We start from the raw sequence: 19,347 nt of genomic DNA on the forward strand, positions 1-19,347 counted from the left end.
TTTTAGATTTACATTTAAAAGTAATAGACAATATATTATACATAGATTGGTTTCATAAAAAAACTTTCTCAGGCAGAATTTTATCATATTTTTCTAACCATCCAATGTGCCATAAAATAGGAATAATATACAATTTAGTCGACAGAGCTTTATTGCTCTCACACCCTCAATTCCATAGAAAAAACTTGGAGATAATTATTAACATATCGCTCGACAATGGCTACCCCCTGGACCTCACTTTTAAATGGATCAATAGAAGAATAAAGAATCTTATTTTTAACAAATTGAATATAACAAATAAAAACTTGAATGTCATTAATCAACCTAACAATAGCGAAAACAACAATAAAAAATTCTTTGTTATTCCCTACATCAATACAATCTCTGAATTAATTGCACCATCGATTTAAAAATTGGACATGACTGTTGGTTATCGATGTCTTAATAAACTAGAGAAATTTGTCAAGGTACAAATGGATAGGAACTACCATCCACATAATTCAAATGTTATTTACAAAATAAACTGCAATGATTATAATGCAACGTATGTCGGACAAACAAAAAGAGATTTACGCACTCGACTCACAGAACACATTAATAACATTAAATTAGATTCGTCAAGACATTCGGTAATTTCTGAGCATATTCTGAGTGAAAAACATACATTCAATTGGAACAATATTAAAATTTTAGATTTTGAACATAATTATCAAAAAAGACTTATTTCCGAAATGATACACATTAAAGAACAAAAAAACGGCATTAATTTAAACAAGGACACAGAATTATTCGACAATGTTTATTTTGACATCCTAGAGGAAATAGCTAACACACGATGATTTGTACTTTTTAGAGTTATTGTTTGGTACTCAGATATGCTCCCCACAGTCGATTTTAAGATACACTGTAAGTGAGAGGCTAATGGCAAGAAATTTAACATATCTCAAGATATAAGTGACTTTTTTCACTATATTGAGCTCGTGGCAAAATTTTAACGCTTCTTTTTACCCACAATTCCAGTTTATCATTAAAGACAAGTGTCAATCGAATATCATGGAACATACCAATTTTATACAATGACATTAATATTTGATCTTACCGAACTAACTTATTCTCGCCTTCCAACGAAGAATGGGTTTTATCATCACCATCGTACGCGTTCCATTTATAAAATTTTTAAACTTGTTAAGTTCAAATGGATTGTTACAACCTTTTTGCCATGGCTTCTTATAAATTATCTGTATACTACCTAAGCTTACATATAATGGCAACTCATTCGCTCGGCGGAACCTTAAACAATTTTTTTATATTATATTTGCTTTTTATATTATATTCGCTTTGTATTAACTCTACTCACGTACTGAGGAAGACTAAGTAAGTCGAAAAGTATACGTATTATGTAATATTTGAAATAAATTACTAATCAACATTACATCCTGTTTATTTATGCTCGTTAAGTTGGCCTTGGTTTTATATTTATATTATTTCTCAATTATTTGCTTTGCATCATACGAGCCTTACGATTAATTTATTTTTATTTGAAATTAATATTAATAAGAATGTACCTTTTATCGACATCTGCACTAAGCTCGACAGAGAAAACGCAATCCGCGACATAATTACAAAGAGAGACGATCAATGAGTTGACCATTCTGTTTATAAAATGATAGTACTTCCTTTCCTCGATACTCTCAGATAATATTCGTCTTAGGTCCTACATAAATTGTGAGGAATTAATTTTAATAAATTATGATATGTATATATGAACAAATAGCAGAATAATTGATATTTACATATTTTTCTGTTTTATCAGAAGCATCTGTACTAATTATTTTAATTTCATTTGCAATCCCGATAACTGGTAACTGGTAAATTCAAATCAGGAATAATTTCTGTGTTATTTTCATCTTTTGTGTTGTTTTGGTCAATTGTAAGTGTCACAGATTGATCGATCTTCTTTCTCTTTGCTCAATAATTAATGAATTATTTTCCAACCATTCTTTCCATTTCAAATGAAACTTAATTCTATGACCTGTTACGTCCAGACTCGTGGAAGGAAGAGTCAGCGGAAGGGCGTAACTAAACTTACTTCGAACGACGGCAGACTATCCGTCTGTTCGACTCGAACGAACGTGCTTAGGCCTAAATAGGTCCCAGGGGATGGCAAGATGTAATGCTCCGGCAGTTCCTTGCCATCCTCATAAGCGCCAGCGAAGGCACCCGCTGTGGTTTTAGTGCGGTAGGTCTTGGACCCCACTGCCGATCCATACGTGGATCGGCGATGGGGGACAAGGAGTCCCATATAACCCTCATCCCCTACCCGGGGGGTGAGTGGTACCATGAGGTTTCCACAGCGCAAAAAAAAAAAAAAAAAAAAGGCCTAAATAGGTCAACGACCGGGAAGGTCACTTTTACTCTATTTAAAGGGTCGTTCGGTCGGTGGCCTCTTTTCGGTAAAAAAATTTAATCTTTATTATGCGGGACAAGGCCTAGTGCGACTTCGGGAAAGGAAGTAATGAGATCGGGTCCATTAAAGAGTATTAGGCACGAAGATAATTAATTTATTTTATTCTTATAGAGGACAAGAAAAGAAAAATTAGATTTATCGGAATTATTACACATATATATTATTATTATTATTCCTTATTCTAATAGTGTTGCTCTGCAAGTCAGAAAAGAAATAGATGCGCCTGTGTATGAGTGAGTGAGTGTGGATCGCGGGTGATACATGAGTACGGAGGTCTTCAATCGGGACAGAGAGGGGAGTTATTGTTTAAAATTTAGGGTCCCGATTGGTAATTACAATAATTTTTCAATAAACAAATAATAGATATATAAAACGTGTTCGTGTGTGTTAGACATAATTCTTGGAATACTTATTTTTTTTCTATTTTGCCATTATTAATTCTATTTCCTATTCTCTGCGCATGTATAATTTTAGAGTGAGAGAGAGAAGAGACTGGATAATGTTGAATAGGGGAAGGTTATGGAAAACGAGAACACGAATCTCGCCGTTATCACGAGAGATCCTGAGTAATTTCCAGAATAGACGAAATCACGAATCTCGCCGTTATCACGGGAGATCCTGAGTGATTTCCAGAATGGACGAAATCACGAATCTCGCCGTTGTCACGGGAGATCCTGAGTGATTTCGGAATGGAAGAAAGAGTGAGGGAGAGAGAGAGGTTTAGGGTTGGATAGGATAGAACTCGCGCAAAAAGAAATTTAAAAAGATGGTTTTATCTTGAGTCCAAGAATTATTTCGGTACGGTGGGTGAAATATTTATTTTTGCATTTTCCTTTTGTTATGCGTATGTGTCTTGACTTACTGTTTGTGAGGTGCGTTGTTAACAATGGCTGCTGGATCGTTCTGGTCTGGTTGTATATGCGGTCTATCGGAATTGAACTATGTTCTTGCACTCACGCACCAAACGAACGTCGGAATCTGAGTTTGAGCGAGGCTGAATTTCGAAAATGATTGTGTTCGAAAAGTCCGAAAAAGTCTAACATAAGTACGAGGGCGGATAGGTCGTGTGCGGAAAATTACGCTCAAAAGTCCGGAGTAAAATCTGCTCTCCCGAGGGATGTCGCGGGTCTATCAACCTCCTTGCTCCTCCTCTCCATTGGTTTGTTAACATTTCCTGACGAATAGGAAATTTTTCAATGACGCCCTTAGAGTCCCGGAGGCGTCGCTTTTGATTTCACAATTATCATGGTTGGTCAGGGCTTTTGTTTAGGCGCTTACGTTTCGACCAATGGAGAATTTGTTGCTATCAAGTGTGGTTGATATTTTTACTACCTTCTTGAGTTTGTCTCGGGCCGATATCGCGTAACGATGATCTGTCAGACGAGAATTGTTTGGAATCGATTACTGTTATTAGTCTCTCTCTTAAAATTTTTATTAGTTTTCAAGTGTTGGTTTTGTTTAAAGAATTGTCGACTATAGTTTATCTTCTTAGAGTATAACGAGTTACAGTTTTGAATTTTATGAGTTAATCTGTTTGCTTCTCAAGTTCTGTATATATTCTTTACTTTTATGATGGAACTGTCTCGGAATATGTTTGCCTCACCTGTCAGATCGTCGGTTTATCTGCGCGTCTGCGATATTTAAAATATCGCTTTGCGTTCTCCGAAAGAAAAGAATCGTGGAGTCCACAGGACGTAACAGATCCAATTTGGAAATTAATGACTCAATTATTATTTTACTAATGTTTTTTAAAACAATTTTGTCTATTTCCTGTTCTTAAATACAACAATGCTTTTGTATAATATACAGGGTGGATTAATAACTCTGTCCACCTGGAATCATCTCCTGGAAATGTCTCCGTTATTTTTAGAGATACAAAAATATTGTACTTACATAAGTTGTACGGTATCAAGAGAGCCATAATATGCTACTAATAGTTTTTTTGTAGGTGGAAGCGCTTCAGAGATTTCAAAATCGTTGAAATTGTCTAAAATCGCTATTACACTAAGGATAAAATGGAGATGACCTTGAAATACAAAAAAATTATTAGTAGCATAGGCTCTCTTGATACCGTACAACTTTTGTAAGTACAATATTTTTGTATCTTTAAAAATAACGGAGATATTCCAGGGGGACAGAGTTATTTGTCCACCCTGTATACTGCTCACAAAAATTAAGAGAACACTTAATTTTTCTGAAAAAGTAGGCAAAATTCAGCTATAACTTCGGTACAAATGAATAAAATTTAAATAAAAAAAGGGTTTAAGAGCTTGAAATCTCTACTTTCAAAAAGTCTATATTTTTTATGCTTTTTATTTTCGATAAGTTTCGTAATTTTTACATAAAGAAAACCACGAGCTAGACAAAATAAAACTTCTCAATTTGTGGGCCTGTAACTTTTTCAGAAAAAATTTGCGACAATTTTCGACTTTTCTTGTGAAAGCTAAAGTTTTCCCTACAAAATCGTTTTTTAAAAATGTTTATTGTTTAAGTTATCGCGGATTAAGTAAAAAATTAGCATTTTTAATTTGATTGCTTATAATTCCATTAAAAATCATCGTATCGCAATTCAGAAAACAGATTCTTAAAGCTGAAACTTTGCTCTATAGAACAGTATAATTGCTAAATTTTTTAGAAAACATATAGATATTATTCAAATGAATGAAAATAACGTAAAAATTAGCGATTTTTTCATTTTTTACTTTGATCCAAAAAAACAATTATAAAGAACAACAAAAAAATTTACTTTTTATGTTTTTTATACTCTTAAGTATCCTGAATTTAAAAAAAATATGCCGAACAGCTATGAAATTTCTTTCATTGTGGCCACTATAATTTCTTATGGACAAAAATAGTGAAAATGCTTACTTTCAATGAAAAATAATAGTCATAAAAGCAATGCAAATAGTTGATGTTGTCAGTTATCCAGATATCTCACAACTTTCCCTACAATACTTTATGAACGTATTCTAAAGGTGAAATAGAGTCAAAAATTCTAAGACAAAATTATTGAGGCTGTAATAGTTTTTGAGTTATAAGCAATGAAAGTTTGCCTATGAGTACATTTACATGGCACCCTTAATCGGGTTTAATAATATCCGTAGTTGTAAAACTTGCCAATCACAGCCATTTCCCTGAAGAACGGCTGTGATTGGCCAGTCTTACAACTACGGATGTTATTAAATCCGATTAAGGGTGCCGTATAAATGTACTCAATGATACATCGCGTAGAACTCGCACGCTCAGGCCCGTAATTAATTACATATACACACGTACCAATCTATCATATGTTGATTTTTTTCAAGTCAGGTGATATTGATTTTTATTGCACAGCTGATTTTATTTTCGTTTCTTATGTACGTATGTATTACGCACACATTCTACATTATGGCGATAGGCTAATATTAACAAATTTTTAATCTTACGGAAAACATTTAATTAAAAAAAAATAAAATAAATTGACAAAATAAAAATCAGCTGTGCAATAAAAATCAATATCTGTAGACTACGCGAAGATACAAATTACCGTTCCGCGCGATTCAAATACAGTGCTTATTAGGGTGGAGTCCCATGGACTGATATTTTCCGCGTAACACGTATCGCGTATCCAATCAGAACATTCAATTCCGCGTAAGAAAACGCGGAACGGGGCGGCCTGTTGGTTACGCGGTACGCGTTACGCGGAAAATATCAATACATGGACTCCAGGCTGGAGTCTCCAGCCTTACCGACGCGCGCCCGCCGAGAACGTGCGATAGATCAAACGCGCTCTTCCTCCCTCCCTCCCTCTCTCCCTCTCTCTCTCTCTCTCTCTCCCTCTCTCTCTCTCTCTCTCTCTCCTCTCTCACCTCTCTCTCTCTCTCTCTCTCTCTCCCTCCTCTCTCTCTCCCTCCCTCTCTCTCCTCTCCCTCCTCTCCCTCTCTCCTCCCTCTCTCTCTCTCCCTCCCTCTCCTCTCTCTCCTCCCTCCTCCTCTCTCCCTCCCTCTCTCTCTCTCCCTCCCTCTCTCGCTCTCCGCTCTCTCTCCCCCCTCCCCTCTCTCCTCCCCCCTCCCCCCTCTCCCCCTCTCCCCTCTCCCCTCTCCCCTCTCCCCCTCTCCCCCTCTCCCCCTCCTCCCCCCCTCTCCCCCTCTCTCTCCCTCTCTTGCGCTTGAGGGGAGCCCCCTCCCAGAGCGCTCAATAAATGAAGCTTTCTCTCTCTCTCTCTCTCTCTCTCTCTCTCTTCTCTCTCTCTCTCTCTCTCTCTCTCTCTCTCTCTCTCTCTCTCTCTCTCTCTCTCTCTCTCTCTCTCTCTCTCTCTCTCTCTCTCTCTCTCTCTCCCCCTCTCCCTCTCTCCCTCTCTCTCTCTCTCTCTCATTTTTTTTTCTAAATAATAGTGTTACGTCCGGCGGACTTCACGATTCTTTTCTTTCCCACGACCAAGGCGAAGTTTGTTGTTAGGTAAATAAGAAAGGAAGAAAAAGATAATAATAATCTAAGCGGCACGTATATAATAAAACGAAAACGTGCCCAGCGAAACGGACAGCTGCAGATATCGTGAGCGACCGATAAATATTACAAAATCGGTAAATAAAAGAGACCAGGCGGAAAGATGCCGAAAGCGGATTCTTGCCGACACCCTCGCGAATAATAAGTTAAAATCACATATCGGCAAAACATAAAGACGGCGAGAACGCGCCGAAAGCAAATCCTTCCCTAGTAAAATTAGGGGAAAACAAATAATGAAAACGAAAGTGTGCAAAATAAGATAGCACACCTGCGGGTATTCTCGCGAGAAAGCGGCGAAAAATATAAAGATTAAAAAGATGCCACACGCATCGCCTCTCAGTAAACAAGCTCTAAGCCACACGCGAGGGCAATAAAGCGAGAACCCGCCGATAAAAGCGGCACTAACAAACGACAAATATCGCGATATAGGAAAAACTAACAACAAACACCGCCGCCGATATCGAAATCTCGAGAGGATAATAAAAATATAAACCTCAACAAATTCTCCATTGGTCAAAACCTAGGGCCCTAAACAAAAGCCCTGACCAATCCCGATAAACTTTTAAAGTCAAGAGACGCCTCCGGGACTGAAAGGGCGTTATTGAAAAATTCCCTATTCGTCAGGAAATATTAACAAACTAACGGGAAGGAGGAGCAAGAAGGTATATATACCCGTAACATCTCTCAGAGAATATCAATCTTTTCTCAAACCTACGCTCGCGGATCAATCGCGAAAAGTTGTATCACCATCCTTCGAGAGAATCTCGAACTCGTGAGCATTCGCAGTGACATTTGTGAAATCATCGTGTGCCCAGTGCTCACCGAGTACGACGATTTTCGCGAGTGAACAACTGCGAGTGGAACACCATCCTCACGGAGGAGTCCGTAGCCAGATTCACACCTGGAATAATTAACATCTACCTGCGCACTCCATAAGTAGTAAGTTATCAAGCACGCTACATCTCCACCCTTACTAATAATACTTAAAATAATTCTGGGACTTCAATTAAATTATAATTGTTTTCCTTTTTAATTTATTAATTTATTATCCTTGTTAAATTCTAACTTCGAAAAACTGTCCTTTCTTCCCCCATCCTTATCTCTCTCTCTCTCTCGAAATCACTGTGGATTTCCCGCGATAGCGGAGCAATCCGTGATTTCTATCATCCCCTTACCTTTTGAAATCACTCCGGATTTCCCGCGATAGCGGAGCAATCCGTGATTTCTTCCATCTCCTCTTTCTCTCGAAATCACTCTGGATTTCCCGCGATAGCGGAGCAATCCGTGATTTCTATCATCCCCTTATCTTTTGAAATCACTCCGGATTTCCCGCGATAGCGGAGCAATCCGTGATTTCTTCCATCTTCTCCCTCTCTCTCGAAATCACTGTGGATTTCCCGCGATAGCGGAGCAATCCGTGATTTCTATCATCCCCTTACCTTTTGAAATCACTCCGGATTTCCCGCGATAGCGGAGCAATCCGTGATTTCTTCCATCTCCTCTTTCTCTCGAAATCACTCTGGATTTCCCGCGATAGCGGAGCAATCCGTGATTTCTATCATCCCCTTACCTTTTGAAATCACTCCGGATTTCCCGCGATAGCGGAACAATCCGTGATTTACTCTCTCTCACTCTCTATCTCTCTCTCTCTCTCTCTCTCTCTCTCTCTCTTGAATGAACAAATAAGTAATACAATAACTAACTAAATTATTAAATAATTAAAATATCAAAATTATATAAAAATAAATATATATATATATATATTTTTTTTTTCTCTCTTACAAGAACTCCCAGAGTTATTTTTCAGTAAAAACTCTTCTTGCCCGGTTACTTTATTATTCGCTCTCGTAGTGGAAAATCCAAGGAGACGACCCTCGCGAACCGCTGTTAAATTGGCGCGAAACCGGCGTAATAGGCGGTTAAAGAAAGCGTTGGCACGGAATCTGGCTGCGGGCGAAACCTTCGGCTCCCTAGAAAAAATTAACACACCGATCCATACAGAGACAACTAATACATATCACCCTACGGTCTCTCCTATTTCCTCACCCGAACATATAGAAACCCCGCTGACGCCGTCTCCCGCTACCTCTGCTTCTGCAGAATTTTTCGATTCCCCGCGAACTCCTTCTCCTCTTTCTCCCGAACCCGCTATACCTCAGCGGGCCCCTTCCCCTCACTCCTCTGTTTCCTCTGAGGACGCCGATTCTCCGCGGAGCCCTTCTCCCTTTCTTCCCCCTGCTTCTCCCGAACGCCCTGAGCCACCTAGATCTCCGTCTCCGGCTCCCTCAACAATCACCCTTGAAGATTCTCCTCCCTCATCCCCAACGTCCTCGGTAAATAGGGAACATCCGGAAGGGTTTGAGGTAGTAGATATCAGCGACGACGATTCCGAAGAATCAGAATCGCCTGCCAAGCTCTCATACGAGCAATTCAGAGCTTGGCTGATAAACCAGCTCCCAGGGATACGAGAAGTCCCTGAGGAAGCTTTCACGATTGGTCCAGGCCCCGTAGACCACGAGGCCTTACGCGAATTTCTAGAGACCACCGATAGGAATAACATCATCCCCTGGTATGTTCCCGGGCGAAGATATCCTTTAGCCGTCCCTGCACACCTTCTCCTACGAACCTATCCCCCCTCCACCGCCATAATTACCGAACTCATATAACCTAGAAGTCTCTCTTACACGCACACACATGGACACTAATTTTATATACCTATTACCATTTAAATTATTGTAACCACCAATCGGGACCCTAAAATTTAAACAATAACTCTTACCCCTTTCTGCCCCGATTGAAGACCTCCGTACTAATGTATCACCCGCGACACATACACATACATTCACTCTTCATTAGCAACTAAGTCCGTCAATAATATTATTATGTATATAAATTCTTTCGTCTTTATATTAGGAATAAATTTATAAATTTCAAAATAAATGATTTTCATTTATTAATAACCCGTTCCCACTTATTCCCGTAAACCAGGATCGCACAAGGTCCCATCCTGCGTAAAAGAGATTAAATTCTCTTGCCAAAAAGGGACCACCGAGCGAACGGCCCTTTAAATAGAGTAAGAGCGACCCTTGCGGTCGTTGACCTATTTGGGCCCAGACGTTCGTTCGGGTCGAACAGACGGATAGTCTGCCGTCGTTCGAAAAGATAAATTTAGTTACGTCCTTCCTTTCGACTCTTCCTTCCTTGAGTCTGGACGTAACATAAATAAAATTTGGGGGCCCCTCCGGGATAGAAATGTGCGATTCCTGGTAGCGGTAATGAGTAAAGGAACAAGAGGTCAAACTGATAAAGATCAAATAGAAGAACTATATAAAACTGCATTAACAACACCACATAGAACACGCAAATCTAAATCTAAACCATCTGATTCCGAATTAATTCACACATCCACACCTTTAGTACCTTCAACTTCGACATCTCGCCAAATAAAATTTTCGTTAAAAGATCCTTCCTCAGAATTCGATTTAACTGAAAATACTTTAGTAGCCGAATCGCCCGAGCCAGATTCCGACGATTCCACCGATATAACTACTGAAACAATAAAAGATCAAATCGAAAAATTTGATATCGAAAGCGATCCCGAAAATTTACTTTCTTTTAACATGGCGCAACCTAACCCCTTTGCTACCTTAAAATACGCGGTAGACGCCGTCCCCTTTTTTGACGGTAGTAACATTCCGCTAAATTATTTTATCGAGGGTTGCGAGGAAGCGAAAGCTATGCTTCCTAAGGAAGCAGAGGCTCAATTTACTAAAATTATAAGAACTAGAATAGTGGGAGAAGCGCGTCGAACAATTCGGGATGAAGATTTTGATACTGTATTGCAATTAACTACTTATTTAAAGAAAATTTATGGACCCACTAAAAATGTATATCAGTTACAAGGAGAACTAGGATGTATTTATCAAAGGAATGAAGAGGATGTCGTCACTTACGCAAATAGAGTTAAATTACTTGGAAAACAAATATTGGAAGCATATCGAAGTTCCGGTCACATTTTACCCAATCAAAATATAAAAACAACGGTAGAAAAAGACATGTGTAAGTGTTTTATTAGAGGGCTAAAGCCTGAAATAGAGCAAAGAATCGCTAGAGATTTAGACGTACAAGAAACTGTCGCCGACGCCCTAAGGATAGAAAGAGAGCTTCGAGAGATGACAGATTTGCGCCAAGGCCAAGGCGTTAAAACAGGCCAATCACCGTACACTAATCAAGTGCGGGAAATCTGTCAGATCTGTTTCAAAGAGGGACATGCCGCAAGTAGTTGTAGGAAGCTCGTTCAATTTTCCTTACAAGGGCACGATTTTCAAACGAATAACGGAACGGAGATTTTAATTTGCCAAATATGCAAAAAACGCGGCCACAGTGCGGATAAATGTCGCCAACGCGATCCTCGCGCTCGTCAATCAGTAAACGTAATTCAAGAAAAAATTACTATATGTCAATTATGTTCAAAAACCGGCCACGACGCCAAATCATGCCGACAAACTACTTCCCAACAACAAATTAATAAATCGACGGTTACTTGTCAATGGTGTGAAAGGCCTGGCCATTCGGCTAGTAATTGTTGGAAAAAACAGAACGAGGAAAGAAGTTTGGAAAGTAGACCGAAAGTTTCATGCCAACTTTGCGATAAATTCGGACACTCCGCTAAGGATTGTCGTGTTAAAATAAATCAACAACTGACAACGAAGAACGATACATTCTGCAGATATTGTAAAGAACAAGGCCATCTCCTTGAAAATTGTCAGTTACGCAACGCAAGTAATAATCGTCGAAAAGAAAATAATCAGGGAAACTACACAGGTCCCTCGGGGTCGGGTGCACAACGGGGGACCGGACAGACTTCACACCCGTCATCTCAAGAAGTCAAGTAGGCCGTCAAACCATCGACATACGACCCGTAACAGTAAACCTCGATAAACATAGTCGCGTGCCTACTGTTCAGGTCCAAATTAACGAAATACCATCGCAAATAACCTTTCTATTAGACACGGGATCCGGACCAAATATAATCAAGGAAAATTTTATACCTAAAACTCTAAAAATTAACTATACAAATATATTAAAATTAAATGGTATAAATAATCATCCCGTATATACGCTCGGAGAAGTCGCTTTAAATCTCCTTGGAATTCCGATATCTTTCCATTTAGTATCTCGCGACTTTCCGATTCCACAATCCGGAATATTGGGAAATGATTTCTTTAAACAAACATCATCGAAAATAGATTACGCTCAAGGATATCTGACCGTATCCGAAGTTAACATACCGTTTTTCTCACCGGAATCTATAATAGTGTCTCCGAGATCCGAATCATTATTTTATGTAAGGATAGAAAACCCCGAAATAAAGGTGGGATATATACCAAAATTAAAAATAGAACATGGAATTTACTTAGGAGACACTATTGTAGAGAACATCTCCGGAAAAGCATATCTCAATGTTATAAGTACTTTAGACGAAGAAGTGGAAGTCCGCGTACCCACTTTGCGTTTAAAGCCGTTGGATCAATTATTTGACGACCATAAATCCGACTGTCCGACGGTCAACAATTACGATGAAGTTTCATCTATAAACGAAGAACCAATGAACACCAACGAAACTTATATTGATATCGAAGACGAAGAAGAAATTTTCGAGGATGAAGGAAAATTTACGGAAATAACTCGAAGGACAAACAAAATTAATGTTGACAAGGGGAATAAAAATTCTCCTGAAAATTTTAATAATTCAAAAATCCTTGGAGAGGGAAGTTACCAAACCTCTCCTGAAAATTTTAATAATTCGAAAATCCTTGGAGAGGGAAGTTACCAAACCTCTCCTGAAAATTTTAATAATTCGAAAATTCTTGGAGAGGGAAGTTACCAAACCTCTCCTGAAATTTCATATAATCCAACAATTAACGGAGAGGGAAGTTACCCAACCTCTCTTGAAAAATTGAATAATTCTAGTAAAGGGAAAAATTATCAAATCTCTCTCAAAAATTTAAATGATTCAAAATCCCTTGGAGAGGGAAGTTACCAAACCTCTCCTGGAGGGGATATTTCTAGAATTTCGGAGGGAAATTTCCAAACCTCGACAGAAAATTCTAGCTCCGTCAATTGCGAGGAGGGAAGTTACCAAACCTCACTACGCGATTTGACACAATCTTGTTCTAATTTAAGAGAGAAAAATTCCTTATCAATTCTAGATATCAAATTTCCGAAAGTTGGATTATTCACAGAAGACCACAATGACAAATTAAAGTCATCTCATGTCACTATAAAAGACCTTCTTGAAAAGGCACAAAAATATTTAAATATTGAAAAATTAAACATTAAAAACTCTAAACGCATGAAAAACAGAACCAAACCGTCTTCGAAAGTTTCGACGTCTTTATTAAATAAATCGCAAGAAATTATAGATAAATTTATGCGAAAACGAAAATCTAAACATAAAAGAAAACAACAACAAATTAACGATGCAAGCAACGATTTGCATAATTGCCTGGTGGTTTCCGAGAAAAAGGAGAAAGACCGCTTTATACAAATTACCGAATTATTACGATTGGAACATCTAAATGAAAAGGAACAAGAAAGTGTAAAGAAATTAATAACAAACAGTCAAAACCAATTTCATATTCCCGGAGAAAATTTAACTGCAACTCATGTACTCCAACATCAAATACCAACCACAGATGATCGACCAATTAACACTCGTCAATACAGATTCCCGCAACTACATAAGGAAGAAATAAACAAGCAGGTAGAGGAACTGTTAGAAGGAGGCATCGTAAAACCCTCACAATCGCCATACAATACGCCCATATGGATCGTGCCGAAGAAAGAGGACTCCAAAGGAAACAAGCGCTGGAGAATGGTCCTCGACTTTCGGGCTTTAAACGACAAGACCATCGGGGACGCATATCCATTACCTAACATCATAGATATATTAGATCAATTAGGGGGCGCGCAATATTTCTCTGTATGCGACTTAGCATCTGGGTTTCATCAGATAAAAATGGATCCTGCTGACAGTCACAAAACTGCATTCACTACTCCCTTCGGTCACTACGAATTCGATCGAATGCCTTTTGGATTAAAAAACGCTCCTGCAACATTTCAGCGCCTAATGGATTTAGTATTAACAGGATTACAGGGCGAAGAATTATTTGTTTATATGGACGACATTGTTATTTATGCTACTTCCTTAGAAGAACACGAACGAAAATATAACGCATTAATAGAACGACTTAGCGAAGCTAATTTAAAACTACAACCTGATAAATGTGAATTTTTAAAAACCGAAGTAACTTATTTGGGACACGTAATTGGCAGAGATGGAGTAAAACCAGATCCGAAAAAATTAGAGGCAGTACATAAATTTCCCCGACCGAAAACCCCAAGAAATATTAAGCAATTTTTGGGACTTGCCGGATATTACCGGCGCTTTATTCCAAATTTCTCTAAACTAGCAAAACCATTAACAAATCTATTAAAAAACGACACTCGTTTCGAATGGACATCAATTCAAGAAGAATCCTTCGAGATATTGAAACAAAAATTATGTGAAGAGCCAGTACTACAATACCCTGATTTCTCTCGACCATTTATTTTAACTACGGATGCGTCAGGTTTAGCCGTAGGAGGAATACTCTCACAAGGAGAAATAAACAAGGACAGACCTATCGCATACGCTTCCAGAACACTCACGGACGACGAAACGAAATACGACACTTACGAAAAGGAAGCACTAGCCATAATATATTGCGTTAAACACTTCAGACCATACTTATATGGAAGAAAATTCACCCTAGTTACAGATCATAAACCTTTAATGTGGTTTAAAAACGCGCAAGACGCAAATATGAGAATACTTCGCTGGAGATTAAAATTAGCGGAATACGATTACGACGTTGTTTATAAGGCAGGAAAAACTAACGTAAATGCGGACGCATTATCAAGAAACCCAGTAGATCTTGAAGAAATTGATTGCAAAATAATAAAAGAACGAAAAACATTAAATCCAAATAATCCAGAAGATGCAGAAATAATTTCCAGAATGCTGGAAGAAACCGATGACGAAGAAGAAGAAGACGACGATTTTCAACTATATCTGTCAGATACCGAAGAAATTGAAGGACCGATACTCGAAGAAGAACCCCCTGATAATAATGCCGATCCTATACCTTCTACCCCCGAAGAACTAAACGAACCTCCAGCGTCACAAACTATCGAAAAAGCGCTAATACATGATCCTCCAAAACAAAACAGAATGCAAACAAGAAGTCAGGCGACAAAACGAAATATTAAGAAAAATAATGAAAATCATAATAACAACAAAAACAATACTGAAAAGATAGAAGAAAGAAACGATCCGCCAGACAAAGATCAGGATAACAAAGAAACAGATGGAAAAGAAAGGGAAGAAAGCGATGACGACGAAGAAGAAATTATCAATAAAAATTTAAAATCAAGAAAAACAAAAATGAAACCTACTATCATTGAGAATAAAATAATTAAAAGCAACGTTATAGATTCTCGCGAACTATTATTTCTGCGAAAAGACAATGTCGCGTATTTTGTCGACATTTACGGAAAACCTTTAGACTCAGGATCTGAAAAACTCTTCGAAAGAAACGAACTCCCGAATATAGGACCCCTGGAGTTAGGTAAAGCGAAAGCAATAAAATACAAAACCTACTACCACATAGTCTTACCCATCAGTGAGACGGAACGAGAAGGCCCCACAGCGACTCTCAACCAAATTATCGCGGTCATACACGACTTACGAAATTTGACTGAAAATTTAAATTTAGGAACACTCAGCATTGCAAAAACAGAAATTATCAACAACGTTCCATGGAATAATATCAAATCGCAACTGCAATTAAGATTCATTAATTCCACTACCAAAATAATCATTTGCAACGGACAAATTAAATATCCACCGAAAGATCTACGATCCGTTATAATTGGTGAGATGCACTGTTCGCCGACCGGAGGACATCGCGGCGTCACTAAGACATACAATAGAATAAAACACAATTACTATTGGGAAAACTTAAAACTAGACGTTCAAAGATACATACAACAATGTTTGCAGTGCCAACTGAGAAAATTAGTACGCGTCAAAACAAAACAGCCTATGATAATCACAGACACACCAGGCTCTTCTTTCGACAAGGTAGCCATGGATATTGTCGGACCTTTACCCAAGACAGAAAGAAACAGCGAATACATTTTGACCTTACAAGATCAGCTGACCAAATACTGTATGGGTATACCATTACAAAACCAAACCTCCGAAACTATCGCAGAAGCTTTCGTAGATCGTTTCATCTGCATATTCGGAGCGCCAAAGGCAATATTAACGGATCAAGGAAGAAATTTTATCAGTGATTTAATGAGGAAAATCGCAAAATTATTTAAAATTCGTAAATTTCGTACTACTGCCTTCCACCCACAATCTAACGGATCTTTGGAAAGATCGCATCACGCATTAGGAGAATATTTAAAACAATACGCAAACGAACAAAAACAGTGGGATAGATGGATAAGCCTTGCAATGTTCAATTATAATACTAATGTACACGAAGCAACCAGACATACACCGTACGAATTAGTCTTCGGAAAAATAGCCAGAATTCCTTCGAACGAGCTTTTACCTCCAAGCGACCAATTAGCGAATTACAACGATTATCTAGTAAACCTCGTTACACAACTTCATACAATTCAAGGAAATGCTCGTGAAAACGTTATCGAAGCAAAACACAGATCGAAGAAATATTACGATAGAAAGATTAACCCCCAAACCTTTAAACCAGGAGACCATGTATTTCTCTTAAAGGGGCCAAAACCCGGAAAATTCGGGGATCACTATACAGGACCTCATGAAGTACTAGAAATATTAAATAAAAATAATGTAAAAATTAGAATAAAGAAAAATAGCCGAATCGTGCATCCTAATCGATTGCGAATTTCCTACATTAAAACCACTAAATAATCAACAAAAAGGATTAATTTTCCACAAAAATAATTTTTTTTTTTTTTATATATATATATATATATATATATATATATATTAAAAATACAAAATATAATATTAATAAAAATAAAGTAGAAATACATAAAGGTTATAAGAGGAAAAAGATACACACACCTACAAAAATAATTAATATTTCAGATGGATCGCAAATTCAGACGAATAATCGCAATATTAATAATACTAGCAGTATACCTGCATCCAACACATGGGCTAATAGGATATGACTGTGGATCTTCCTCCGCAAACCTAACCACGCTATCACTGTTAAACATCGAGGAATGCGATATCCCTCGTAAAGAAATTAAACCGGATCAAGTTTACGTGCAGCTGTTACAAATTAATGAATTCGAAGCAGTGCACGTAATACAGTGCAAAGTTGAAATCGACCGATTAGTCAAGAAATGCGGAATGTTTTCTCACACAATGGATGTACATAACGGAAAATATTCATATATAGAAGAAATAACTCGCGAGGCTTGCAGGCGAATGCATAGTTACGGAAGTTATCAAGTAGGAAGCACTCTTATCTCAGGACTTAAATCCAATAGCACAATAACCAGACCGATTACGTTAGCTGGTCAAGTAGACAACTACGGCGAATGCCACGGAGGAGCATACTCAGATCCTTACGGAACATGGTCGGATGTCATTGTAGTCGGAACTGTAAAAATCACATTACAGGATTACACTGCCGACGTACGCATCAACACTAATAAAGTACAACTCAGATCCGGCATTACTTGCCAACTCGGCTCTACACATTGCATAGACATCGAAGGAGGAGACACGTATTGGAATACCGTACCTGCAGGTCCCTGTAAATTTAATAACTATGGAATATTATTCGAGGGGTACGCCTACAAAATAATTGACGACGAGCAAGGCCAAACAGTATATTCTCTCACCACACAAGACACAATATTCGCCCTAACCAGTAAAGGCAAACAAGATGTCTGCGGATATTCGATAATACGTACCGAACATCCTAAATTAATGATTTTCGAAACTGTACGAGGAACCGTCGTTTTCAAAAAACAATCGCGCGTTTCAAATCTCGATATCTTCACGTACATGAATTCTAAGTTTGTTTACGTGGAAAAACATATTCGCACGCAAATTAATCAACTTTACCATGACATTTTATTACAACAATGTAATTTAGAGCAACGAATGCTACAAAACGCTTTGGCCATAGCCACACAATCTCCAGATATTTTTGCATATCATCTAATGAAAGGGCCCGGCTATATGGCTCTACTAGCTGGAGAGGTTATTCACATCGTAAAATGCGTACCCGTCGAAGTCAAGCTCGCTCAAACAAACCGATGCTACAACCAACTACCCGTGCTTCGGGAAAATCAAACGTATTATTTAACTCCACAAACGCACATATTATTGCAACAAGGAACGCAAACCACTTGTAACACATTAGCACCCGCCATGTATCAGCTAGGAGATTCTTGGTACAAATTTATGCCAAGACCAGTGGATACCATACCGCCGGTCACTATAAAACCATTGACTAAGCCTGTATGGAAATACATCAGCCCAGGATCGCTCGCCACCAGCGGTATATACACGGAAACAGATTTAAAGGACCTACGAGATCATATAATGTTTCCAGCCGAACGACCTGCCGTCCTCAACTCCCTAGCGAGAGGGGTGATGGGAAAAACCATATCCCTGGAAGGGGGATCAATCTCCAATTTACTTGATACAAACACCATAGAAAAAATAGCAATATCTACATGGAACAAATTCTGGAATAAATTTCTATTTTTCGGGAATCTCAGCGCTGGACTAATCGGAATATACCTGAGCATCAGAGTCATAAAACTGACGCTAGACACAATAGTACACGGCTACGCCTTACACACAGTGTACGGGTGGTCCTTGTACCTGCTAGGAGCCCTATGGGACTCCCTAACACATCTACTAATACATTTGAAAACAAGGCAATCGAAAAAATCGAAAGCCAGCGTGCCGGTTCCCTATACCCAAAATAACGAGACACCTGAACCCATCCACACAGAAAACAACACAACTCTAACAGCTACCTACCCCCTCCTCCCCCCACGGGAAGATACTACATATACCTTGGAGCTTAAAGAAGCGAAATTTTAACGAGCAAGGCATACCGCCAATTACAATAACCCCCCCCCGGTTTTCTTCACATATCAAGCAAGGCATACCGCCAATTACAATAACCCCCCCCCGGTTTTCTTCACATATCAAGCAAGGCATACCGCCAACACAATAAACCCCCTTTTTGGATCTCCCCATGCACCAAAAACAGTAAAATTTTTTTTTATATACAGAAATGGAAACCTCTTACATCGACACTGAA

At 38.5% G+C, this 19,347-nt stretch overlaps 1 protein-coding gene across 1 annotated transcript; it reads left to right on the forward strand.

The window, feature by feature from the left end:
- The first annotated feature begins 6,961 nt into the window (after positions 1 to 6,961).
- LOC145938731 (uncharacterized) lies at positions 6,962 to 19,124 on the forward strand. Its single transcript, XM_083042485.1, has 2 exons — positions 6,962 to 7,891; positions 17,139 to 19,124. Exon 2 carries the CDS (start codon positions 17,139 to 17,141, stop codon positions 19,122 to 19,124), a length of 1,986 nt encoding a protein of 661 aa, XP_082898611.1. The 5' UTR covers positions 6,962 to 7,891.
- The last annotated feature ends 223 nt before the right edge of the window (positions 19,125 to 19,347 follow it).

This window comes from Prenolepis imparis, unplaced genomic scaffold, assembly GCF_030444845.1.
Source record: "Prenolepis imparis isolate NDT839.2.m4 unplaced genomic scaffold, iyPreImpa1.0 SCAF_1, whole genome shotgun sequence".
NCBI lineage: Eukaryota > Metazoa > Arthropoda > Insecta > Hymenoptera > Formicidae > Prenolepis > Prenolepis imparis.